Source organism: Coregonus lavaretus, assembly GCF_964263955.1.
Source record: "Coregonus lavaretus genome assembly, chromosome: 24".
In the NCBI taxonomy this organism is placed as follows: Eukaryota; Metazoa; Chordata; class Actinopteri; order Salmoniformes; family Salmonidae; genus Coregonus; species Coregonus lavaretus.
Window position 1 is genome coordinate 17572055 of NC_140011.1, and position 26771 is coordinate 17598825.

Here is a 26771-nt window from a genome sequence, read left to right on the forward strand (position 1 = left end):
CAAATTATTATCCTTACAGTTATCTTATAACAGGTCAATTAAACACAAAAGATGTATAGGCTATGAAAACCTGAATTCCAGAGGTCTTTGAGGATGGTAAGTCAGGGTGATGCCAAGCCTTCACACAGTCGCTGCAAGCCACTCCGACAGAGATAAGCTCCTAAACCAGAGGGCATCCAAGCAGCTCCAAGCAGCTCAAACTGTCTTTTTCTCAGGGGGACAGACCATGGCTGCACAGAAAGACCCTCCAGGCCACTGCCATCCCACCCACAGTCTCTAGTTGGGAAACACAGGACAACTTCCTAGGGAATATCTTTAGCAGTGGGCTGGTGGGGGAGACTCATCATTCAGTTTGATGTGACTCAGTGAAAAATAACCAAAACATATATATAGATGCTCTCTGCTCTGATGTGAGCATCAGACGAATCCTCTGCATTTACCATATTTGACACAGAGCCTCTTTGGCTCTATTTGCACTGTAGCCTATCAGAGGCCCATGCCCTCTTGTCTGTAGCCAGTATAGTTTCATATATTTTACCCAGATTTTTTTTTTACCAGAATGAATTCAAAGACATTGCATTTGTTATCTTTCAAAAAATTATGTACATGATGCAACCAATCTCAAAGCATGTGATCTTGGTTAACCACAGACTCATGCCTTCTTATGATTTCAATCAAATCCATTGGATACACTAATTACCCCTATAGATAATGTGATTTTATGAATAGCTGCCTATAGAATGTGGAGTCTTTTTTCTAGTACAGTATCTCCTCCCATCTACCAGTGTTGGGGAGTATTGAACTACATGTAGTTCAACTAGTAATTTAACTACATTTTGCAGTAGCTTGGTGGTAGTTGAACTAAATTCAAATCTAGGTAGTGTTTCTAGTAGTTAATTACTTCTTTTTTTGCCATGCAGTGGTGTAGCTAACTACTGGAACTACATGAAAATAGTCGGTAAAGTAGGCGATCATTTCCTTTCTTTTTCGGTATCAGACCTGCCTACCTAACTCTCACTTGAAACATCGTTTTGTGTTTAATAGTCTAAATTACACATGTTAACGTATGATCCCAAAGTGATCTCTTCTTTCAATTTGTAGTCTATTCCATTTCAGATTTACATATGATAATTTTTCACGAAGTAGTTTGGATGTAGTGAAAGATAGCTTTGGTGCAGCTTAACTTCCAGTGTTACGTAATTGGTAGCTTTGTGAGCTATGTTTTCTAAGTAGCTTCCCCAACACTGCCATCTACAAAACACAATAATGGAACAAACATACCTTTTACTTTTTTGTTTTAGTTTTTTTGTTTAGCGCGTTTAGCCTTACCACCTCTTAACGTATTATACATGTTTAATGTAATGTTTAGTCGAATACATAACAAGCTAGGTATTGCATGGTGCGTTCCTCAGCTACCGTATTGCATGGTGCGTCCTTGCTAAATAATTATTAGATAATGTCTCTTATCTGTCACTCGTATCCATCCAGCTCAATCAGCGAAGCGCTCCTGAGCAAGTCGAGTTGCCGATAGGCTCATTTTGGTCACATGCGCTGATTGTTAGGGACCTGTGCCTAAGAAATTGGTAACATTTTACACAGCGAGCTATCAGGTGGGTATCGGGAGTACACAATCCCGGATTGGTTTATTGTTTTGTTATTGGAATCGATCATTGACACTGGCAGACGAAACAGAAGGATTTTCTGTATTTTTATTTTCTTTTGGAGACAAACACGACCTTTTCTGCGGGTCTTTCAACTGGTGTTTGTTTCAACATTGACAAGATGTTGCCAATACTGAAAAAAGACGCGCGTGTGTTTCATTTCGATATTTTTCCTGTCGTGGCTGCATGATCTATTTACGCGGTGCCGGCAGATATGGATGTAATATGTGGAATTAATCTGATAATTGGAATGAATTGGATAATTTTTTATTCGATAGGTTGAAGTGCATCGTGCACACATTGCGCTTGAATGCAAACTTTATTTTTTAAATGTCGAATTTCTTTGAGTATTGAGTGAATGGAAAGGACAAAAAGGAAAGGATTTACCCAAAGAAAATCGATTTATTTTCTCAAAACACAAGCCATCCATACACACTAATGCAAACCTGTGGTCTGGCTAAGTGTGTTTGTTGTGATGGTTCTCCCCTCTATTTCCACTGAAAACAGTTTGGATTTTCATTGTTGGATCTGTGGGGTTCCAGAATGGCTCGCTTCGCAGAAGATCTACCCACCCGCTATGGAGCTGGAGGAGGAGGCAGAGGTGCGCCGGGCGCAGGCAGAGGGGGCGCCCGAGCAGGTGGTCCTCCAGGCGGCCAAAGGATGTACAAGCAGTCGATGGCTCAGAGAGCCAGGACAATGGCCATATACAACCCTAACCCAGTCAAACAGAACTGCTTCACTGTCAACCGATCCTTGTTCATCTTTCGAGAGGACAATCTCATTAGGAAATATGCTAAGCGAATAACCGAATGGCCATATCCTTTCCAAAACCACCATGGGTAAAACATTAGCTGTCATCACATTGCATTGATGTTTGTATAACATATCTATCCTTATTTGACAAACACACGGGTAGATTTTTAATTCAGAAACATGACACAGGGAGTAGAGCAAGTCTTGTACTTAAAGATTTTACTGAGAATAAAAAAATATATGGCCTTTGTCACCATTTCGAAGCGCACCTGTCAGTGAACTCAAAAAGTCGATTATTCCATAGAAAGTAGGCGGATGCCTATTCTGCTGTAGATGATTAGCTCATTAACCTTGTGTAACTCCTGGTGCACCTGTCGCTGTGTTCTTACTGGTTGGACACGATAAAGGCTTTTCCTCTAATGATAGTGTTTGGATACAGTTGAATTACTTAACGGCAAGATGTCTATAGGTACAATGTAGGCTAAACATTCACGAATTGTGCACGACGGCTTGTCACCTCCAAAAAGGTTTGATTGTGATCAGTAATTGCCAACGTGTCAACAATCATACTCACTATATTTAGTTTTCCATTTCTATTTTATGTGCGAGATTAATTAACAATTTGTAGATTTTTTGTTCTTTCTGCGCTTGCTTCTGTTGGATTAGGGTTCGTTTTTAATTCCCCTTCTCTCTCTATTATTTATATATAGTCTTGTTTGCACATTGCCTATTTGTGTATTATAGCAGTGTCGTTTCAACTGTTGCTGTTCACAGATTTGTCCGTTTCCATGGTAAGGTGAGAGTGCTCAGTGAGTTGGAAAGGAGACCGCTGGCTCTGAGGTTGTAAAACGCCTCGTCTTGGTTCGGAGCTGCTCGGGCCCTCTCCATGGTCCTGAACTTGCCCACGCGCACCCCGCCACATCACCCTCAACCACAAACCGCGAGGGCTGGAGAGAGCCGAAGGGCGCATGACAAACGCGAACAGACAGCTGGATCTGTTGTGTAGGCGTCAGTGAGAACAGCGCTCTCCGAAATGCAATCTAATAACAATGGTTATCAATGTATCTGTGACCTCAATAAATTGAAATTAACGCTAAAGCAATGATTAAAGGAATTAAATGAGTATAGAGGGCAAAACCACAATACATTATTGTGGGTAAACAAATTCAAGTAAAGGGCAGAACTCAACTCACTGTCCACTCATAGGCGTGGTATTGGCAGTGCAATGCGTTTCTTGGGCTTTTGCGAGGGGCAAAGTGCGGTGTTCAGGCTTCTGGCGCCCCTGGGCAAACGATTCTAGATTGATTGGTCGATGGGGTCAGTAAAACCTCGCCATTCGTTCACGACTGGCTATTCCACAAAGGCCACCCCCGCGGGGGAATGACACGGGAAAATGGATTGTAGAATGAATCAACCATAAAAAACGGAATGAAATGGTCACCCAGCTGGAAAGATGTTGTAACCCAAGTATACAGTTGAAGTCGGAAGTTTACATACACTTAGGTTGGAGTAATTAAAACTCGTTTTTCAACCACTCCACAAATTTCTTGTTAACAAACTATAGTTTTGGCAAGTCGGTTAGGACATCTACTTTGTGCATGACACAAGTAATTTTTCCAACAATTGTTTACAGACAGATTATTTCACTTATAATTCATTGTATCACAATTCCAGTGGGTCAGAAGTTTACATACACTAAGTTGACTGTGCCTTTAAACAGCTTGGAAAATTCCAGAAAATGATGTCATGGCTTTGGAAGCTTCTGATAGGCTAATTGACATCATTTGAGTCAATTGGAGGTGTACCTGTGGATGTATTTCAAGGCCTACCTTCAAACTCAGTGCCTCTTTGCTTGACATCATGGGAAAATCAAAACAAATCAGCCAAGACCTCAGAAATAAAATTGTAGACCTCCACAAGTCTGGTTCATCCTTGGGGAGCAATTTCCAAACGCCTGAAGGTACCACGTTCATCTGTACAAACAGTAGTACGCAAGTATAAACACCATGGGACCACGCAGCCATCATACCTCTCAAGAAAGAGATTATCGTACTTTGGTGCGAAAAGTGCAAATCAATCCCAGAACAACAGCAAAGGACCTTGTGAAGATGCTGGAGGAAACAGGTACAAAAGTATCTATATCCACAGTAAAACGAGTCCTATATCGACATAACTTGAAAGGCTGCTCTGCAAGGAAGAAGCCACTGCTCCAAAACCGCCATAAAAAAGCCAGACTACGGTTTGCAACTGTACCTTTTGGAGAAATGTCCTCTGGTCTGATGAAACAAAAATAAAACTGTTTGGCCATAATGACCATCGTTATGTTTGGAGGAAAAAGGGGAAGGCTTGCAAGCCGAAGAACACCATCCCAACCGTGAAGCACGGGGGTGGCAGCATCATGCTGTGGGGGTGCTTTGCTGCAGGAGGAACTGGTGCACTTCACAAAATAGATGGCATCATGAGGAAGGAAAATTATGTGGATATATTGAAGCAACATCTCAAGACATCAGTCAGGAAGTTAAAGCTTGGTCGCAAATGGGTCTTCCAAATGGACAATGACCCCAAGCATACTTCCAATGTTGTGGCAAAATGGCTTAAGGACAACAAAGTCAAGGTATTGGAGTGGCCATCACAAAGCCCTGACCTCAATCCTATAGAAAATATGTGGGCTGAACTGAAAAAGCGTGTGCGAGCAAGGACGCCTACAAACCTGACTCAGTTACACCAGCTCTGTCAGGAGGAATGGGCCAAAATTCAGCCAACTTATTGTGGGAAGCTTCTGGAAGGCTACCTGGAACGTTTGACCCAAGTTAAACCATTAAAAGGCAATGCTACCAAATACTAATTGAGAGTATGTAAACTTCTGACCCACTGGGAATGTGATGAAATAAATAAAAGCTGAAATAAATCATTCTCTCTACTATTATTCTGACATTTCACATTCTTCAAATATAGTGGTGATCATAACTGACCTAAGACAGGGAATCTTTACAATGATTAAATGTCAGGAATTGTGAAAAACTGAGTTTAAATGTATTTGGCTAAGGTGTATGTAAACTTCCGACTTCAACTGTAGCTGTGGGATTAGCCTACCATCTTGTATTTCTGACCATGTCTAAGTCACACAGCATTCAGAAACATCGCTGTCTATTGGACTCCTGTTCAGTCAATGTCATTAATTGGTTAAATTAATTCAATCAGCCAGTAACTTCCTAAAGCGGAATATCTCATGCTCTGTGGCACCGCAGCTGGGTGGTGGCAGGTGGTGGCAGTGGCACTGTTTATCCATGCTCATTCTGCACACCTAAACTCTGTTGAGGCAATTCTCACCAGCCTTTTACACAATCTGGGTATTTGCATGTCTTTTTTAAATCTAAATTATTCTTCAATAATACATATATGTTTTACCACAATGGGTTAAGACTAAAATACTTACAAGTTGGAGTTAGTGTTTTGTATTGTGCATGAAATTCTCTATCATGGCTTGTGTTCCTTAACCTGCACACTCCGTTTGAGTACTTGATCCTGGCCACCATCATCGCCAACTGCATCGTACTGGCCCTGGAGCAGCACCTACCAGCCAGCGACAAGACACCTATGTCAGAACGCCTGGTAAGAGTCTCAACACTCCTCCCTTTGGATGAGAACTAAGGCTACGTCTCAAATGGCACCCTATTGCAGTGGTCAAAAGTAGTGCACTAAATAGGGAATAGGGTGCCATTTGGAATGCATCCATATTCCTTTCACACTTTCTCTGCCTTTACTTAGGGCTCCGATTAATATACGTATACAGTATTGTCTTCTGTTTGTTTGCTGCAAAAGTGTAGAATGTTATTTAGGTGATTTTCAAGAGGGAAAGAGGTAGTCAGACAGAGCGAAACAGAGAATTCGCTCAGAGTCGTTGCTCATTTAGAGTCTTCCACGAGTAGAGCTCAGTGATGAGGGAACCCAGTCATCCCTAACCTCCTCCTCCCAGTCAGAGGGCCCTGAGTACCAGACACACAGCCAGGCAGCTGGGCCACCCACACCTCCAGTCCATGGGAGAGCAGCACCCCTCCTCATTAGTGCGTGGGTATATGGCGATGTGTGTCTCCCTCTCCTCTCCCCTCTCATTCTGTAAGTCAGCTGAGCCTCACACTGAGTGGCTTTGATTCCCCCCTTTCCCTCTCCAGGCCCTCTGTTCCCCTGCCTTCGTTCCCCTGCCTTCTCACACGCGTCGTATAGCTTAAACCCCTGTTTGAACTCAGCCAGTCGAGTCGTTTAACCATTGCTGTTCTCCCTTTAAGCTGTGAAATATTGAAGCCAGGAGAGGCTGCTGCGCGGCCATGGGAGGATTGTGACGCTGCTTCTCTAAAATATCATTTTTCAGCATCTTGCACACACAGATGTGGTCTTAAAGATGTTGTGGCTCCTGGAGGAATGGAGGAAAATGCATAAAAGGCGCTGCTGCAACAGCTTGTTGAAATAAGGTTAATGACCCTCAAATGCAGCCGCCTGCTCCTGTTATCTCCATAATAGTGATGCAACATCAGCAGCAGTGTAGTGGCACAATAAAAAAGTTACTCGACACCTGAGAAACTGATTAGTGTTAGTAGAGAGAATACATTTCCCCTCCTTCCTCCCGCTTTCTCTCAAGTAGAAGCATGTAATACAAGCGTCCTTGTAATTAGAAAAACAATCGGCTATTTATGGTCCAGGATGAATAGACTGGGGTGTGTCTGTTAAGTGGAGCTCCTGATAATAGAACATTGTCAAAAGTCGTTGTTCTTCAGATCCATAGCAGAGATTTACCCTTGTGGTCCCCTGTGATTTCCAGTTTGCCCCTTCAGAGCCATGTACTGTAGATGGAGTGTTCATTATTCATGAATATTTTACATCTCTACATTATAGATGTTAACACAGTCTACTGTAAAACATCATGCATTTATGGATGGACCCCTCCAGCCTAGCCATCATGTAAGGCTTGGCATAGCATTGTTTTGTCTGCTATCTTTTTATAGCAGACAGAGATGCAAAGATGTCAGTCTCAATGCTTGTCATTAGTGTCTTTCCTTACATTAAAGCCCTGAGAGCATCAGTGCTGTGTGGTCTTGATAGACAGCAGCAATCCCAGACTCGCTTCTCTGGCTGAACAACAAACCAGTTATTTTAAAACACCATTTCCTGCACCAATTCCTGTTACAGTGACAAATCAAACAGGTCTGTTATTTTGCTTGTTGTTCATTGTTGTTAGATCTTACCTTAGAGCAAGTGAAAAGGTCACAGACCCTTTAACGCTGTTCTCAAGCCTGTCAAACTCGTTGTGATTATTTGCGTTGGAAATCCTGGGTTGGTGATTGAGGGTTGGGGTCGTGGAGCTGTGGAAAAAGAGAAAGGGAAAGAAAGAGAGAGAGGGAGGTTAGTGTAAGTTGTGAGATATCCTCTGCTAGTGCCTGTGTGTGTAGCAGCACCTCAGGCCTCCACTGACATGATATTAATGGAAGGGAATGAAAAAGTGTCATGTCATACGTGCCTGCTCCAGCACTGCTTTGAACAAGAGCAAGAGTCATCCTAGCTGCAAATAGTTTTTTGCCCAGTGAAAATCTCACTTTTAAAAGTTCATATTCTGTTAACTCATATACAAATAATGTTGACTTGTCCTATACTCGTATTTGTGGCCAAAGCATAAATTGGAGAAAAAATACTTCAAAAACCACCTCAAATCTGTATCTCAAACAGACAATTTAAAAAATGCTTGCTATTTCTTCATATAACATGTCTCCTCCCTGAGGAGGATGAGCTGGCCAATCAGCGGTCTACTTGCATTAATATTTTAAATGACCGGTATACGTCCACACCATTCTGTTGTTGGGGTACGCCCACACCATTTCAACACAGAAAAGCTGATTTTTAACATGCTTAATTATTATTTTTTTGGAAGGAAAACTATTTCACTCATATCGTGTAAGTAATTATAGATTATAGGTTATAAATCTGGAAACACCGGGCAGTTACTTTAAAGATCTTCATACCATAAAAATTGTTTGTTTATGTTTTGAATGTTTCGTTAGATGCCTTTTGGAGACCAAAAAGCCTCATCAAATTATAATTTATTGATACATTTTAATCATACTAATTTGCCATCAATTAGTAAGATTCGTTAAGAGTAAAATGTAAGCTATTATCTTATGTAAATGATAATGTGTTATGATGGATGCGTAAATCACACTGATAAAATATGATCTCCAAGATTACTGTTGGTCTTCTTGTGTAGGCTATGTTTTCAACCCCTCTTTCTTCCTCTACCTTTCATCCACCAAGAGAGCGTCCTATTCCTCGACCCATTCTCTGCATGCTGGGTAGAAAAGTGAAGGAAACCATCCCCCTTTCCTCTCTTTCACTCTCTTCCCCCTCTCTCTTCTGCCATGCTTCATTAACCTCTCTCTTACCTCTAACAAAAAGTTATCTCTCCCTTGTTCCCTCTCTCTCTTTGCAGGATGACACAGAGCCCTACTTTATTGGAATATTCTGTTTCGAGGGCGGCATTAAGATCATCGCCTTGGGCTTTGCATTCCACAAAGGCTCGTACCTCCGCAACGGCTGGAACGTAATGGACTTTGTGGTCGTCCTCACTGGGTGAGTTCTTGGCCCGCCGGGTGTGTGTGTTTGTAGATGGGATGGGATGGATGAAAGAAAGACTGATTTGTTCATGTGCATGCTTGTGTGTGTCTGTTTTATAGTTGTGTATGGGGTGCGTTCCTTATTGCTGCAATTGGCCAGAATTGGCCTTCACAATCCTACAAAGGATAGCAAAGCAAACGAAAGCGACGTTTCAATACAAAAATATAATTTTGTTGTACCAACGAATTGTCCAATATTGCTCATCAAATGTGTTTCATAAATCAGGTATCACAGTCTTTATTGACATTTTGAATATCTGTTTTGGCTCTCCTTTTTCTGTTGCAAAGGCTCCATGGATGCTCAGAGGTAATAGGCCAAAGGTGAAAATTTGTACAACTTCAGTGATACAGCACTAGTTTTACTGTGTCATTGTTCCACAGTTTTGGATGGATACTCTGAGTACCATAAGTTAAAAGTCTGGGGGCAGCTCTTAGTCTGTCTGGGCTGAGAGAGAGTGCCTGGCTAGCATGGAGACTACCAGCCAGACAGAGGGCTCTGGAGAGCAGTAATGGCTCTATCTCTGATTGAGCCACCACAGACAGGGGTGAAAGGGTAGGGCAGTCTATGTGGAGCAGTGGTGGAGTACCAACACCATATAATCACCTATAAGAAGTGTATCACACTCCACTGCAGTAGGGAGCCAGTGTTGCTCTTCCCCAGTGGTAACCATTCCTTTGCTTTGTTACATTTATAAGCATCGAGATATTGTGCCAGCTTGGTGTTATAAGGAGTCTGGATGGGATTTATGGTGTAAATAATGGCCATTCCGGAAATTCACTAAACAAATAAATCATGCTGGATACTGAAGCCGGGAAGGAATGGAGATTAAGATGGGGAAGCGTTGGAGGGAGGGAGAGAGATAGTGAGGCTGTTGATGTAGTCTTCTACGTGTCACCCTCCCCTACGCACACACCTCTCCTAAGTCGTAACATCAGCTGTGTTATCAGTCGGTCTACTTTATTTTATTTCCGTATGAAATGTCTTATCTGAGGTGGCCCCGCCAGCTCTGAACTCGCTTCAATTATGATGTATCCCCTGTTGGTGTTCAGACACTGGCACAGACCAGAGAGGGGAATGGGGGATAATCATTTTTTATGTTTTTGTTTATTTTGACAGGTGGTCATGCTGAGGCCAATATCTCTTTTACAGATGAGCCCTCTAATTACAAAAATATACACATCAAATACAAATAAGAAATGCAAAACAGTAATAAGGTCCTCAATCAGTAGTCTGAATTGCCCTAGAGGCACCAAAACATCCCATTGAAGAGAATTTGGAAGATTATTCCACAAGAGGAAGAGAAGAGTGGGGAGGAAGAGAAGAGTGGGGAGGAGAAGGAAGGGATGAGTGGGATAGAGAGGAAAGGAGAAGAGGGAAGCGAAGAGGAGTTGATAGGAGAGGAGAAAAGAGGAGAGGAGGGTTGTGGGGTGGAGAGGGGAGGGGAGGACAGGAAGATACGGTATGAGTGGGAGAGAAGAGGAGTTGATAGGAGAGAAGTGGAGAGGAGAGGGAAGGGAAGGACCCCAGACAGAGATGCCTGAGGCTCAGCCCTGAGGCAGAGTGGTTTTAACGTGGCTTGACACTCATAGTGGCTATAACACTCACATTCATATTTACAAGCACTGATCACAGGCCAGTTTAGCATTTTTCATCCTTTTGGTTAAATTGAGCATTTAAAGAGGGTAAGGGGGGAGTATGTGAGTGATCATAATGAGTGATGAAGAGGTGAAGCTGATGAAAGGATGTGATAGAAGAGGATTGACTATCCTCCCTCAGGTTAGATAGTACAGCTATTACAATCAGACAATTATACCTCATTATTGTAGTTAAAGCTTTGTTTTGCAAGATCCATTTGAGTTCATATGGTCCTATGCAATTACTTAGCATTATTAATCAGATTGTTTGTGCTGTATCTCCATATGCGGTTCCCATGGCTGTGCTGGCGTGCAATATGAAATAGACTATGTCTAGCAGTTATGCTAGTCCACTGACGTGAGGGAAGGTCGGTGGCTGGGTAAGCACTGGCTATTATTAAAGCTAGATTTACTCACAAACAAACCTTGATGATGCCCAAGTTCACCATACAATAGATAGCTCCAACAACCAGAGTGACATAGGCTATTAACCGAAATTGACAAACACTTTTCACCATATGACACTGCTCAACTGAGCTCAGCTATAGACCGATGTAGCATCCACAGTAACAATTGATAGGTGGCACTAAAATACCAATATATGGACACATTTCATCCGAATAATTCGCAACGCAAACTCCATAGCCTTTCACAATGGATTTACAATTCTTCCAGTGATCATGGTTATTCCGTGCACTAGTGTGAAGTGAAGTAGCTGGCTAGCTAATCAGATGTGTGACTTTCAGATCACAGACATCAGAAATATAACACAGCATCAAGGATACATGTAGTTATAGCTAGTTACAACTTAATAGCGAAGCAACATCTTATATTGAAATGAAACAAATCAATGCATGGCTAGCTAGCTGCTAACGTGGCTTGAAAACAACAAACAAAACAAGTAATCCATAGTAGCTATAACACTCGCATACATATTTACAACTAAATAGCAAACACAACATAACACTGTATATCCAACAAGATATACACTGAGTATACCAAACATTAGGAACACCTTCCTAACATTGAGTTGCTTTTGCCCTCAGAACAGCCTAAATATGTCGGGGCATGGACTCTACAAGGTGTCGAAAGCGTTCCACAGGGATGCTGGCCCATGTTGATTCCAATGCTTCCCACAGTTGTGTCAAGTTGGCTAGATGTCCTTTGGGTGGTGAACCATTCTTGATCCACACAGGAAAGATTTGAGCATGAAAAACCCAGCAGCGTTGCAGTTCTTGACACAAACCGGTGCTTCTGGCACCTACTACCATACCCCATTCAAAGGCACTTAAATATTTTGTCTTGCCCATTCACCCTCTGAATGGCACACACACACAATCCATGTCTCAATTGTCTCAAGGCTTAAAAATCCTTCTTTAACGGTCTCCTCCCCTTCATCTACACTGATTGAAGTGGATTTAACAAGTGACATCTATAAGGGATCATAGCTTTCACCTGGATTCCCCTGGTCGGTCTATGACATGGAATAATGTTTTTGTATATTAATTGGTAATGACGTTCCAGACAAGTGGACAGTCCCGCACTCACTCTGTTCACCTGCCCGACAGCTAGCAATGAAGGAGAGTGTGCCATGGTGGTTGCCTGTGCACAGCTTACCCCAACAATAGCCACACAACATGTTTAGGCAATAAGCATGCGCAAAGCAGCTATGCATATGTTGATCCTGCCCATTAACAGTGACCTGGAGTCAGATAAGGCCTCACACATCAAGGATTTTAATGGCTTTTAATGGATGGAAAGAAAGGCATGAATACCCTGCCGCCTTTCCTGAGATTTTGATGCAATTATTCGATTATCACAGGGTAAGTAAGCACTGCTTCCCTGCCTACCCTGACTGCACGTCAAGAAGGACATGGTAGGTTGGCCTTACAATTATATACATGTTAATTTTTCCATTTATATTTGAACCATTACTGTGAAAAATTCTGAAATCTCTGTCCTCCTCTGTGCTAGCTTAGCCACCCACATGTCTGTAACCTTGGGATAACTGTTGTCGATATAGTCTTCTGCTCCTAATTAAATAGCTAATTCCTAAATGATTGTGGTCCTTCGGGCAGTGGTAGACCTTTTAATCTGTCCTGATCAGGCATTACCACCTGCTAATAAGACAATACATCTGCCCTGGGTGCCACAGGCCCAATCAATAGAGTACCGAGCCCAGAACACAGAGAACTGAGAGAACTGACCTGGAGCCAAAGCAGCCAACTACAACTGTCTCTGAGAGTGTCCATGACATGATGAAGAATAGCACTGGGCCTGTTCTTGCTTTAAACCACTGGTGGCAGCAGTGTGTTTACGCCTGTCAAATTCAAGGGCTCCATTCAATTAAACTCTAACCAAATTTTCAGAGAGGAGTACAAATCATCTGGCGCTGCAAGACTGGATGTTTTGTTTCATGTACCCGACCAAATAAATTACAGTGGATTATTTTAGACCCACTACACAGGAAAATCTAATGATTTACTTAATTTAGAAACCTGGTTACCTGTTTTGATTGAAAAGGCTCCTTGGTCTATTGAACCTATAACAGAGTAATTAATCAGTTATTTGCTGAATCTTGATGAAAAGCCCATGCGTTTTATTGATAGCTAGCTTTTAATCATCCCATTTGGCCATCCACAGGAGATGTTATTATGTAAAGTGTGTATACTGTATATTATGTGTCGACCGAGGGATCTATTATGAGCTGTGTTTTGTTTCCTTCTGAGTGCTTACCTGGTCTGTGCTCCACTGTGCTCCTGTGGTTAGAGCGCCATCTACTCTAGTAGTTCATGCTCTGAGACAGTCAGGCATCGCTTTTATTGATCAAGGCCTCAGTTGGCCTTTTACAGCCCTTAGAAACAGCATGGCAACCACAATCAAATGTTCTCGTGGTGAGGTCAAAGCCTTCCCTTCCAGCTAACTGTAAACTTAAAGTGACCTGCAGACAAAACATTGGCAGTAGTGTTGTTTGTTGTTATCTGCGTTTGGGCTTGATGTTCATGTCAGACCTCTAAATGTTATGAATATGAAATGGCCCTTGCTGACTTCAAAGTAGTGCCTTCAATCCTTTGCCCTTTCATATATATTTTCATGTAATATGGACCAACAATCGTGGGCTTTAGAGTGTCAGTAGAGAGAAGCGTAGTTGGGTCACTCCCTAACAGCATCAATGAATCGTCCCTTTGAGGCTCTGCCAAACTACTTTTGCCGTCTGTCTGTTGGTTGTGTCTGTCTACAGTTTTTCTCTCACAAAGCTCTACAGGTGTACATGAGATTATTTGGAGCTAGCTCTGCTGAATAAGACATGACTGTGTGAACGGACCATTTGGTATATGGTGTCATTTGAAATGGGCGTGCTGCCCTGTCACTGCCTGATGGAAAGTGACGGTAAAACAATAGTCTCTGTGTCATCCCTCCTGGTAAGGGCATCAAAAGACCATTTGAAATGTACAGATGGAAGGTTTATTTCCGCACCCTGGCATTGATGAGTGGCTTTGGACTCTGCACATGAGAGTTGTGTGAGTGTAGACTCTCTCTGCCTAGGCATAGTCATATTCCCCCTGGCTGTGTGGCGACACGTCTCAATGGAGACACAATCTCTTTCTTTACATTGTGTTACATCTTCTTCCATCCTCTATGTCTCTAACCCTACATCTCCCTTTCTATTTGTCTTTTTTTTTCATGCCTACAATTAATTGACTTTACTTACTGTACTTTATTAATTGTGTAGCACTTATTGATAGAGTATCTGATATCAGTTTCTTTATCAGTTTATACAGTGTTGTATGTCTAAAACCTTCTGGAGTTGTGAGGTTTTTCACCACTTGAGAAAATAGTCTACAACTAAACAACTTATACTATCCTCTCTGATATTCTATGCTTCTTCAACTTCTAAGGGATTATGTAGCTAACACTCTTGGTTTGAAGTCACTTTGAGGTGATTTCAGCATGCTATTTAGAGAATGCTAATAGGGGTCTCACTCAGTAAGGCAAATGCTACAGTAACCTGTAGCTAAGAAAACTAACCCATGTCTCGATTCCCTGTTTCTCTTAGTCCATTATGGTTATCCCATACAATATATATTTCCAGTTAAATATTTCCCACACCCACAGTGTTCTTATCACAGAGATCCTATTCTATGGTCCTTATGGTTGGGCTTTTTCTCACATTGATGTGATTTCCCTGTACCTGATGGCTAGACGTGGGCAGTGGACTGAGCTGGGTTGGTTATTGGCTGTGGGCTGTGGGACTCACATGATTGTATGCCTGGTACAGCCAGTACTCAGATGGCCTAGTGTTTTCTAGTGTTCTTTGCTTGAGCGGTTTGGGAGTGCTTGTGCGGAACACATTGAGGCTGACACCAGCTCCCCTCCCTGTCAGCTGGACAGTGTGCTCCAGGGGAATCTACATGATATATACAAAAGTATGTGGACACCCCTTCAAATTTGTGGATTAGGCTATTTCAGCCACACCCGTTGCTGACAAGTGTGTAAAATCGAGCACACAGCCATGCAATCTCCATAGACAAATATTGGCAGTAGAATGGCCTTACTGAAGAGCTCAGTGACTTTCAATGTGGCACCGTCATATGATGCCACCTTTCCATCAAGTCAGTTTGTAAGATTTCCCGGTCAGCTGTAAGTGCTGTTATTGTGAAGTGAAAACGTCTAGGAGCAACAACGGCTCAGCCACGAAGTGGGCCACACAAGCTCACAGAATTATTAATGCCCATGATTTTGGAATGAGATGTTCGACGAGCAGGTGTCTACATGCTTTTGGTCATGTTGTGTACATCTATCTCTCTCTTTCTTGCCCTGTTTCTCTTTCTCTCTTTGTTTTTCTTTCTCTCTCACTCATCTCTCTCTTTTTTCTGTCTTTCACACCAACACACACACAGAAACACAGTCTTGTATAACTAACCTTGTCGGGACATACAATTCAGTCCCATTAAAAATCCTGTTTTCCCTAACCCCTAACCCTAACCCTAACCCTAACCCTAACCCTAACCCTAACCCTTACCCTTACCTCAACTCTAATCCTAACCTTAACCTGAAAACCAAACCTTAACCCTAAACCTAACCCTAGCTCCTAACCCTAAAACTAACCCTAGCTCCAAACCTAAACCTAATTCTAACCCTAACACTAATTCTAACCTTAACCCTAAACCCTCTAGAAATAGCATTTGACCTTGTGGGGACTAATAAAATGTCCCAAGTTGGTCACATTTTTGTTCGTTTACTATTCTTGTGGGGACTTCTGGTCCCCACAAGTATAGTTAAACACGTCCACACACCACACAGACACACGCACACATTCAGAATTTCATTCTGGTTCTGCTCAATCGTCTTTTCCGCTCTCTATTTAATATTTTATCTCCATTTTAATTCATTTAATTCAATTTCAGTGTCACTTGAAGGTCCTTTATTGTGAGGATACATTTCTGTGGCTATTGCTTTCAGAGTAGTGCTGTGAGAGTTACAGGAGAGGAGCACTGCTCTCTGCACCTCTGCACCTCAAATCTCTGGAGTCCTATAAAAAGCACTGGCTTGTAAATAGTGCTGCAAAATCAAATAGGTTTTTACGTCATCAGCATTTTAAACAGGACAGATTTAGGTCCTTATTATGGTAATCAAGGTTGTGTTGGTTATGGCATAATAAATTAAGCCAGGGACCTTATTGATGCCAGGGACCTTATTGATGCCAGGGACCTTATTTTATATCCAAAGTGACACCCCTACATTTTTCAATGGAAATTATGATCACGTCACAGCAGCTATGAACTGAACTCCTTGGATACTAAAGAGTTATATTGCTTTACACAATGCTGTACTTAGTGTGGCAAGGCCACTGACTGTAGTAACTGTGAGAGTTTGTTTTACTCTCCATCGTCCGGCTGTATGGGGAGGTTTCACCACCTCAACCATGTTGGTACATTCAATGGACTCGCATCAGAGTGGACAGATTGTATTAGGTAAGCCTGTCTATTTTCCTGTTCTATTTGCACCTCCCCAGGTGTGTGTGTTTCTACAGGTGTGTGTTCCCACTGAGATGTGTGTGTGTCCGACTGCCTGGCAGCAGTGATTCATCTGGGGCCCTCCAGTTTGTGGCCCGAGTTTATTTGTTCACAATCTCATCCGGGCGTTGAGAACAAAGTCGAGCACACACACACAAATGCACACACTCAATCTTAATGAATGACTGAACACATAATGTGCCAGTGTTTCTGTCTGTTACTGTGTAACCTAAAAGAAGAAGCTCTCTTATCTGATGAACTGTTCACCGTTCCTGTTCACCTGCACAGCAACAATACCTGCTGCCATGCCAATCAACACCAGGTGCAAGTGGGTCTTTGTTCTCTCTTCCTTCTCACTGTGAGTACACACTTCTTTTGCACCTGTGTGGGAGCAGGCGTAGCACTGGGAAAACAAAGGAAGAGGTGAACCATGAGGTGCCACGTAAGAGGTGCCACGTCCCACCACCCTCCAATGATCTGGATGGTTGGAATGACTCACTGCATGAGAGTGGGCGTCAGCTATGATGACATCACTTCATTAATGTACCATAAAGCATCCAAAATGGCTTCCGGTTGGTTTCGAGGGATTCTTCCATCCCCAGGGGTCTCATTTATCAAAGGTGTATGCATACAAAAAATACTCTAAACCTTGCGTGTGCCAGTTCTCCCGCAAATATGGGTATTTATCAATTTTGAACATGACGGGAAAGTGTGTATATTCACACAAATCTCAAACCATGCGTGCACATAACTTCTAGAAGGTTGATCAACTGTATTGCCAGTGGTGGGAAAAGTACCCAATTGTCATACTTGAGTAAAAGTAAAGATACCTTAATAGAAAATTACTCAAGTAAAATTGAAAGTCACCCAGTGAAATACTACTTGAGTAAAAGTATCAAAAGTAAAAGTAAAAGTAAAATTCACTTCAAATTCCTTACATAAAGCAAACCCAACCGCACCTTTTTCTTGTTTTTTAGCCAAGGGCAGACTCCAACACTCATAATTTACATAAGAAGCATGTGTGTTTAGTGAGTCCACCAGATCAGAGTCAGTAGGGATGACCAGGGATGTTCTCATGATAAGTGTGTGAATTGGACCATTTTCCTGTCCTGTTAAGCATTCAAAATGTATAGAGTACTGTCAGGGAAAATGTATGGAGTAAAAAGTACATTATTTTCTTTAGGAATGTAGTGAACTAAAATTTGTCAGATACCCAAAAAAACAACAAAGGACTTTTACTTAAGTACTTTACACCACTGTGTATTGAAAGCAAATAGGCTTATTGTTCGTTTGGAGGAAATGGGAGGTGTTTGATACATTGGAATTATAATAATGGTAGGCTAATAAAACCTTACAACATAGGCCTACTGATAAAACAGATGCATTTGCCGTTGGTAAGGAGATCGCAGAGCAACATGTCGTCTAATATGTTTATTTTACTTTTAGGCCTTAATCATAATCATATTGCAGGACGTCTCTCCTTTTCTGACATAACTGATTTAAATTATTCCAAATATACAGCAAATGTGGGCATTTTTGTTACCATAAAAGGTTAATGGAGGGCGTTTTCCGGGCAGGATTGTCGTGCGCATTCACGACCACAGAAATATAATATGATTTATCAATGAAAACATGTGTTTGATAAGTAAGGGATAAACGCTGACGTTCTATACATTACTTTGTAAATAATGGGTGACGCAGCAGAGTTCATTTTTCCAAGGTAATGTACAGAACGGAGGCGTTTATTCCGCTTATACCACAGTTGCCAAAGAAAGCAATACTTCAAGCACACATTTACCGGTAGAAATAAAACAAATTCTTTGCAAATTCCATGCTCGCTGGCAATGTTTTTGTCCATTGCTTGCTAGCTAGCTAGCAAACTAGCTACGGCTAACATAGTCACCACCACTGCAGCCAGAATAACAGCAAAGTAGTTGCATTTGCGTCTTTTTAAGCTGTTTTCTATTGACATTCATTTGGATACATCCATAACAATGAGCTGATGATGCCTGTTGATAAATCAGGCCCCAGAACATCATGATCATGTCACTAATTCAGCCGAGGCTGCCCCTCCTCCTTGCTCGGGCAGGTTTCGGCGTTCGTCGTCACCGGCTTACTAGCCACTACCGCTCCATTTATCATCACTCCATTTGTCTTGTCTTGTCTTGTCAATCACACAAACCTGGTACTCATTCCCTCATTAGTCTGTGTATAAGTGTTCCCTCTGCCCCCTTGTCCTTTGTGAGTGATTGTTTGTTGTGAGAGTGAGTAGCTCGGTTGAGCTATGCACTATGAATTCGGACAGGTAGCGTTCTCCTGGCATCCGCCAAACTGCATTCCCCGTTCCCCCTTCCCTCTTCTAAAAGACCACAATGGAAATAAGCTGTTAAGCTTTATTGTGTTATCGTTGATGATTTTCTTAAATTGTATGTGGAGGTGTCACCGGCTGGAGCGCCCTTATGTATGTATTTTACAAATTGTCAAATAAATTAAATCAATCAATCAACTCTGATTCGTCTGTCGGACTGCCAGATGGTGAAGCGTGATTCATCACTCCAGAGAACGCGTTTGCTCCAGAGTCCAATGGCGGCGAGCTTTACACCACTCCAGCCGATGCTTGGCATTGCTCATGGTGATCTTAGGCTTGTGTGCGGCTGTCGGCCATGGAAACCCATTTCATGAAGCTCCCGACGAACAGTTATTGTGCTGACATTGCTTCCATAGGCAGTTTGGAACTCGGTAGTGAGTGTTGCAACCGAGGACAGATTATTTTTACGTGCTACGAGCTTCAGCACTCTGCGGTTCCGTTCTGTAAACTTGTGTGGCCTACCACTTTGCGGCTGAGCCGTTGTTGCTCCTAGACGTTTCCACTTCACAATAACAGCACTTACAGTTGACCGGGGCAGCTCCAGCAGTGCAGAAATTTGACGAACTGACTTGTTGGAAAGGTGGCATCCTACGATGGTGACACGTTGAAAGTCACTGCCCTCTTCAGTACGGGCCATTCTACTGCCAATGTTTGGCTATGGAGATTGCATGGCCGTGTGCTCGATTTTATACACCTGTCAGCAACGGGTGTGGCTGAAATAGCCGAATCCACACATTTGAAGGGGTGTCCACATACCTTTGTCCATGTAGTGTATGTCACGTTCCAGTTGAAGGGGTCAAGAGTTACGTCATATACTCTTGCAGTGGTACCAATCCCAGAATCGAATAGCTTGTGAATAGGTGCTCTTCTTCAGAGCTTTCTACACTCACGCATGCACAAGCACACACACAAACACCATATCTGTGTGGTTTTGCCTGCAGTAGTGCAGTCATGCATTGTTGAAAGTGGTGGTTGTCATTTTTCTGTGAGCAGATCACCTAGAGGAAGCCACAGCTGAAGTGCTTGACTGGCAGGTTTTTCTTCACACATGGTTCGTTCATTGTTAATTATCATGAATGTGCGTTTTTTTTTTTTTTGGTGCAGCAATTAACCAAGTCGTATAACGACCACATTTCCCAAAATGTGATTTCATTCTGTTATGGTTGAGCAAATTAAAATATTACATGTAATTTAATGATTACAGTGGTTGTAAGGATGCGTCTCATAATGATTGATATCACATATCTGAAAACCAGAGATTTGCTGTGTCTGATTGTTATGTCGTTTTAGGTGGAAGCAGAAGGTTTGTGCTGAGAGAGAGGAGAGAAAGAGAGAAGTGGTGATAGTGGAATTTCTCTCTTTTCTGTAGTGGCCTGCTGGGTGGTCATCCCCCGAGGACAGGGTCAGCTTTGGGCTCGGTCACTCTCTTCACATGGCCATGGCTCTCTCTGTGTCACTGTAGCGGTACAAAATACCCCTCTGAAGTCTGATGGGTTGAACTTGTGCACATCTGTCTGTATTGATGTGCATTGGAAAATTGTATTCAGAACGCCCTACCTGTATGCCAACCAGCCTGATAGAAAGATCAGATCATGATTTGACAACAAGCTCTGTCCTTCCGCCTTTCCCCTGGTGGTAGCGTTGAGCAGCCAATCCCAGACTGACAGTAGGAAGCTGTGTATGTAAGGACGAATTGTTTGATGAGCACCTCTCTGAGCCAGGAAGTTTCATCGCTGGATCAGAGCTCTTAACCAATTACATTGACCAGGCAGCTGTGATGATTCATCAGGCTCTGTGGCAGAGACCTCAGTGGAGATGCTGCTTATCATTCATGGTTTCCCACTGCTAACGTCTCTTCACCGATCATAACATTTTGGCTCCAAGCTGCAAACAAATACAAATACATAAGAAGGCCTGTCAAGGAAGGCTTGCCAAATTATAATGTTGGCTTTGAGGTCCAGACACATAGGGCTCTAGCTACTTGCTCCTCTGTCTGTTCTCAAGATGAGGATATATTTGTGTTGTTTCTTTGTGGATAAATTGTCGGCAGTAAAATGTCTCTCTCAAACCCCATCAGCTGTTTTTCATTTGTCCAAATACATCTGAACATCGATGGTACAAAAACAATAAAAGCCTTGCGATGCGACTGGCCTATGTGTGGCACTTATCTCTCTCACAACATGTCCCTCAAGACCTCCAAATGTGGAGGAAGTGAAACCACCAACGGTGTGAATAATGAATGCTGCAGCTAACTCCTGTTAGTGGACGCCAGCCAGCCTCCTCTTCATTCTCCCTGAGTTCTCCTCCGAGGGTGGCGGTCAACAGAACACAACCCAAATCACATGTCTGTGTTGTAATAGGCTGTTTGACTAGCACTAATGGATCTCTAGAGTGCCATTTTAAGCCTGTAAAAGGGAGAGAAAATTTATTTTTGCGTCGTGTTCCTACTCCCAAACAACAGTGTATTGGAGAGGATGGTTTCAGAGAAAGCTTCATGTCTGCCTCCCTTCAGCTCCATAGAACAGAGGGTGAGTGTCCATAGAACAGAGGGTGAGTGAGGAGAGAGTGTTTGCTTTGTGTGCTCAGAGAACAGCCTTCCTCCTCCAGTTTCCCTTCCCTTCTGTCTCATTACATCTACCAGGAGGCTGCTTCGGCGCTGAAGCACTCGTCTCGTCTCGCCTCAGTGGATAAACGCTCTGTTTGTTCACCCAGAGCCCTCTATGTGTACCCTCGCTCTGTGGCATATCTGACAGGAAGAGAGAGCGAGGGTAGCATTTTATAATGACACCTTGTAATAAAGCATTTTTTAATGGATTAGTAAATCGTTTATTCAGAATTTATTAATCATTACTCCCATATTTGTAAATGTTAGTAAGCTAGTTATTCACACATTTATAAAAACACTTTTAAAGTATGTAATAATGATTTATAAGATCATTAATAAGATGTTTTTTTGCCCTCAGAATAGCCTTAATTCGTCAGGGCATGGACTCTACAAGGTGTCGAAAGCATTCCACAGGGATTCTGGCCCAGGTTGACTCCAATGCTTCTCACAGTTGTGTCAAGTTGTCTGGATGTCCTTTGGGTGGTGGACCATTCTAGATACACACAGGAAACTGTTGAGTGTGGAAAACCCAGCAGCGTTGCAATTCTTGACACAAACCGGTGCGCCTGGCACATACTACCATACCTCGTTCAAAGGCACTTACATTTTTTGTCTTGCCCATTCACACTCTGAATGGCACAATCTATGTCTCAAGGCTTAAAAATTATTATTTAACTTGTCTCCTCCCCTTCATCTACACTGATTGAAGTGGATTTAACAAGTGACATCAATAATCTTTCACCTGGATTCACCTGGTCAGTCTATGTCATGGAAAGAGTTCTTAATGTTTTGTATATTTAAGCAATAAGGCACGGGGGGGTTGTGGTACTGTAAATGGCCAATATACCACAGCTAAAGGCTGTTCTTATGCAGGACACAAAGCGTAGTGCCTGGATACAGCCTGTAGCCGTGATATATTGGCCATATACCACAAACCCAACGTAATTAGAACAAAATAGATGTTTTGTCATACCCGTGGTATAACGTATACAGAAGATAGCCCTATTTGGTAAACAACCAAGTCCATATTATGGCAAGAACAGCTCAAATATGCAAAGAGAAACGACAGTCCATCATTACTTTAAGTCAAGAAGGTCAGTCAATACGGAACATTTCAAGAACTTGTGCAGTCGCAAAAACCATCAAGTGCTATGATGAAACTGGCTGTCATGACGACCCCCATAGGAATGGAACATCCAGAGTTACCTCTGCTGCAGAGGATAAGTTAATTAGAGTTACCAGCCTCAGAAATTGCAGCACAAATAAAGGCTTCACAGAGTTCAAGTAACAGACACATCTCAACATCAACTGTTCAGAGGAGACTTTGTGAATCAGGCCTTCACGTCAAATTGCTGCAAAGAAACCACTACTAAAGGACACCAATAAGAAGAAGAGACTTGCTTGGGCCAAGAAACACGAGCAATTGACATTAGACCGGTGGAAATTTGTCCTTTGGTCTGGAGTCCAAATTGGAGATTTTTGGTTCCAACCTCCGTGTCTTTGTGAGACGCGGTGTGGGTGAATGGATGATCTCCGCATGTGTATTTCTCACCGTAAAGCATGGAGGAGGAGGTGTTATGGTGTGGGTGTGCTTTACTGGTGACACTCTCTGTGATTTGTTTAGAATTCAAGGCACACTTAACCAGCATTCTGCAGTGATACACCATCCCATCTTGTTTGAGCTTAGTGGGACTATCATTTGTTTTTCAACAGGACAATGACCCAACACACCTCCAGGCTGTGTAAGGGCTATTTTACCAAGAAGGAGAGTGATGGAGTGCTGCATCAGATGACCTGGCCTCCACCATCTCCTGACCTCACCCCAATTGAGATGGTTTGGGATGAGTCGGACGGCAGAGTGAAGGAAAAGCAGCCAACAAATGCTCAGCCTATGTGGGAACTCCGTCAAGACTGTTGGAAAAGCATTCTAGGTGAAGCTGGTTGAGAGAATGCCAAGAGTGTGCAAAGCTGTCATCAAGGCAAAGGGTGGCTATTTGAAGAATCTCAAATATAAAATATATTTTGATTTGTTTAACACTTTTTTGGTTACTACATGATTCCATATGTGTTATTTCATAGTTTTGATGTCTTCACTATTATTCTACAATGTAGAAAATAGTAAAGAAAAACCCTTGAATGAGTAGGTGTGTCGAAACTTTTGACTGGTACTGTATGTTTTACAACAGTTTTTATTACAAGGTGTTATTATTAAGTGCTACCAGAGAGGGAGACAGAGAGAGAAAGCGAGAGTGAGCATAAACAGCATCTATAGAGAGGGGGAGAGTAAGAAAGGGGAAGGTTAACATGTCTGTCACAGAGGGCAAGAGAGAAAGTGAGAGACAGTGGATGAGGCAATAAGCTTATGGTATGGATGAGCGATTCAAAGAGGTGGTATGGGGCCAGTGTGTGCCTCTGTCTGTTCCTGCTCGTTTTACTCTTGGAGACTTGATATGGCCAGCCCCCTCTCCCTATGGGCCCTAGTCAAAAATAGTGCACTATTGTCACAAGCTGGGCTTGAACTCAGGTCTCAGATGTGGAGAGTTGGGTGTTCTACCCCTTAGCCACAGAGGAGGTATAGTTGGACCCAAATGAAACACCCAAGGCAATACTCCAGGCAAAGTAGATTTAATGTAAAAAAAGGTTCTTTGCACTTCAAAAATAATCCAACAAAAGTTCTTCTCAGAAAGAGGTATACTAACAGAGGTACAGTAAACAAAACAGGAGGCAAAACAAAATAACTCCACGAGGGGAGAAAAACAAACTAAAGATAACTTAGAAAGGCTTACTTGGAAAGACTCTGTGGGACAAAGCAGGAGACACATAGCCAGGACTCAAAAACCAAGTGAGGAACAAGGGGAAAAAACACAGCTAAAATACTCTAGGGGAAACAAGGCACAGGTGACCTGGATCAAGCTAATAAGGACACACGAGGAAGAACTAAGGCAGAGGGGAACACAGATGACCTCTAGAGGCCCGGAGACAAACAGGAGGCAGGAAGCTGACAGGACCCCCTCCTCTAGGAACGACTCCTGACGTTCCTTCCAGAACACCCTGGCCTCAGGGTGCCAAACTCTCGAATCAAACCTGTGTCCAGCATGTCCTTGGCTCGAACCCAGGAGTGCTCCTCTGGCCCGTAGCCCTCCCAGTCCACCAGATACTGCAGAGAGTTCTGGACCCTCCGGGAGTCCAGTATCCGGCGGACTGTGTAGGCTGGCTGGCCGTCAATGATCCTGGGAGGTGGCGGGGGTCTGCGTGGGGGGGCAAAGGGAGAAGACAAAACAGGTTTTAGTAGTGAAACATGGAAAGTGGGGTTAATTCTAAGGGAGCGAGGGAGAACCAAACGATAAGAAACAGGGTTAACTTTTCTTGCTATGCGGAAAGGGCTGATGTATTTCTGGGAAAGCTTCTTGGATTCGACCCGGAGGGGCAGGTTCTTAGTGGCCAACCAAACTCTCTGACCAGCTCGGAAACTAGGGGCCGTCCGGCGGCGGCGATTAGCCTGACTTTGGTATCTCTGGGAGGTCCGAAGGAGGGTACGCCTGGCCTTCTTCCAGGTCCGCCTACAGCGTTGGACAAAGCGCTGGGCCGAGGGAACACCAACTTGCGCCTCTTCCTCTGGAAATAATGGAGGGGTGTAACCGAACTGGCATTCGAAGGGGGACAATCCGGTGGCTGAGGCATATTCAGCCCAAATGATATAGGTGGCCCAAGACGTGGGATTACTGGCCGCCATACACCGCAGGGTGGTCTCCAGATCCTGATTAATCCGTTCCGTTTGGCCATTAGACTCTGGATGGAACCCCGACGATAGGCTGGCTGTGGCCCCAATAAGCCTGCAGAAGGCCCCCCAAAATCGGGACGAGAATTGGGGACCTCGGTCGGAGACAACGTCCAGGGGAATTCCAAATATCCGGAAGACATGGTTCATGAGGAGCTCAGCAGTCTCCTTGGCCGAGGGCAGCTTGGGCAGGGGAATAAACCGGGCAGCCTTAGAGAACCGGTCTACCACCACTAGGATGACTGTGTTGCCCTGGGATGGAGGAAGTCCCGTAACAAAGTCCAGAGAAAGGTGTGACCATGGCCTTCGAGGAACAGGTAAGGGATGGAGCAGTCCCTGGGGTCGCTGACGTGTCGACTTTCCCTGGTTGCACACAGGGCAGGCCTCAACATAGACCTGCACGTCCTTCTTGATGGACGGCCACCAACACCGCCGTCGGAGGAATTCCAGTGTGCGAGCACTACCTGGATGGCATGTCAAGGGCGACTCATGACCCCACTGCAAGACGCGGGCCCGAACAGAGAGAGGAACGTACAGGCGACCGGCAGGACCACCGCCTGGATCGGGCTCATGGACAAGGGCCTCTCGTACCCCTCTTTCTAGTTCCCACTGAAGAGGTGCGACGATCCTAGACCTCGGAATAATCGATGCCAAGGGCTTCTCTTGTATCTCGGGAGAATAGGCTCGAGACAGGGCATCCGGCTTGACGTTCTTGGTGCCAGGTCTGTAAGACAGGAGGAACTGGAATCGATTAAAGAAAAGGGACCATCGTGCTTGCCGAGGGTTCATCCGCTTAGCCTGTTTGAGATATTCCAGGTTCTTGTGGTCTGTGAGAACCTGGAAAGGATGCTGAGCCCCCTCAAGCCAATGGCGCCACTCTTCCAAGGCCAGTTTTACCGCAAGCAACTCTCGATCCCCCACGTGGTAGTTGCGCTCGGCCTCAGACAGGCGGCGAGACATGAAGGCACAAGGGTGTAATCTCCCATCCTCACCCCTCTGTGACAGGACGGCTCCCACCCCCACCTCTGAGGCGTCCACCTCCACCACGAAAGGTCTTTCTGGGTCAGGGATCACCAGAATCGGAGCAGAAGTGAAGCGGCGCTTGAGATCCTCGAAGGCCCCTGCTGCTTCCGGACCCCAGTGAATCTTGGTCCCTCCTCCCTTGGTAAGCGTCGTCAAGGGGGCTACCACAGAGCTGAAATTCTTAATGAACTTCCGATAGAAGTTAGAAAAGCCAATGAACCGTTGAACCTCCTTGACCGTGGCAGGTGTGGGCCAGCTGTGGACCGCTTTGA

General features: G+C 43.6%; 1 protein-coding gene across 1 annotated transcript in view; it reads left to right on the forward strand.

Annotated features, from left to right (window-relative positions):
- Nucleotides 1-2204: 2204 nt before the first annotated feature.
- LOC311099282 (voltage-dependent N-type calcium channel subunit alpha-1B-like) overlaps nt 2205-26771 on the forward strand; it is a gene marked incomplete at both ends in the record, with an annotated part of 253927 nt that continues 229360 nt past the window's right edge. Inside the window, 3 exons of the mRNA XM_084139992.1 lie at nt 2205-2500; nt 5921-6026; nt 8890-9029. Coding sequence (XP_083996118.1) covers nt 2205-2500; nt 5921-6026; nt 8890-9029 — 542 coding nt within the window. The remainder of the gene's footprint in view (nt 2501-5920; nt 6027-8889; nt 9030-26771) is intronic.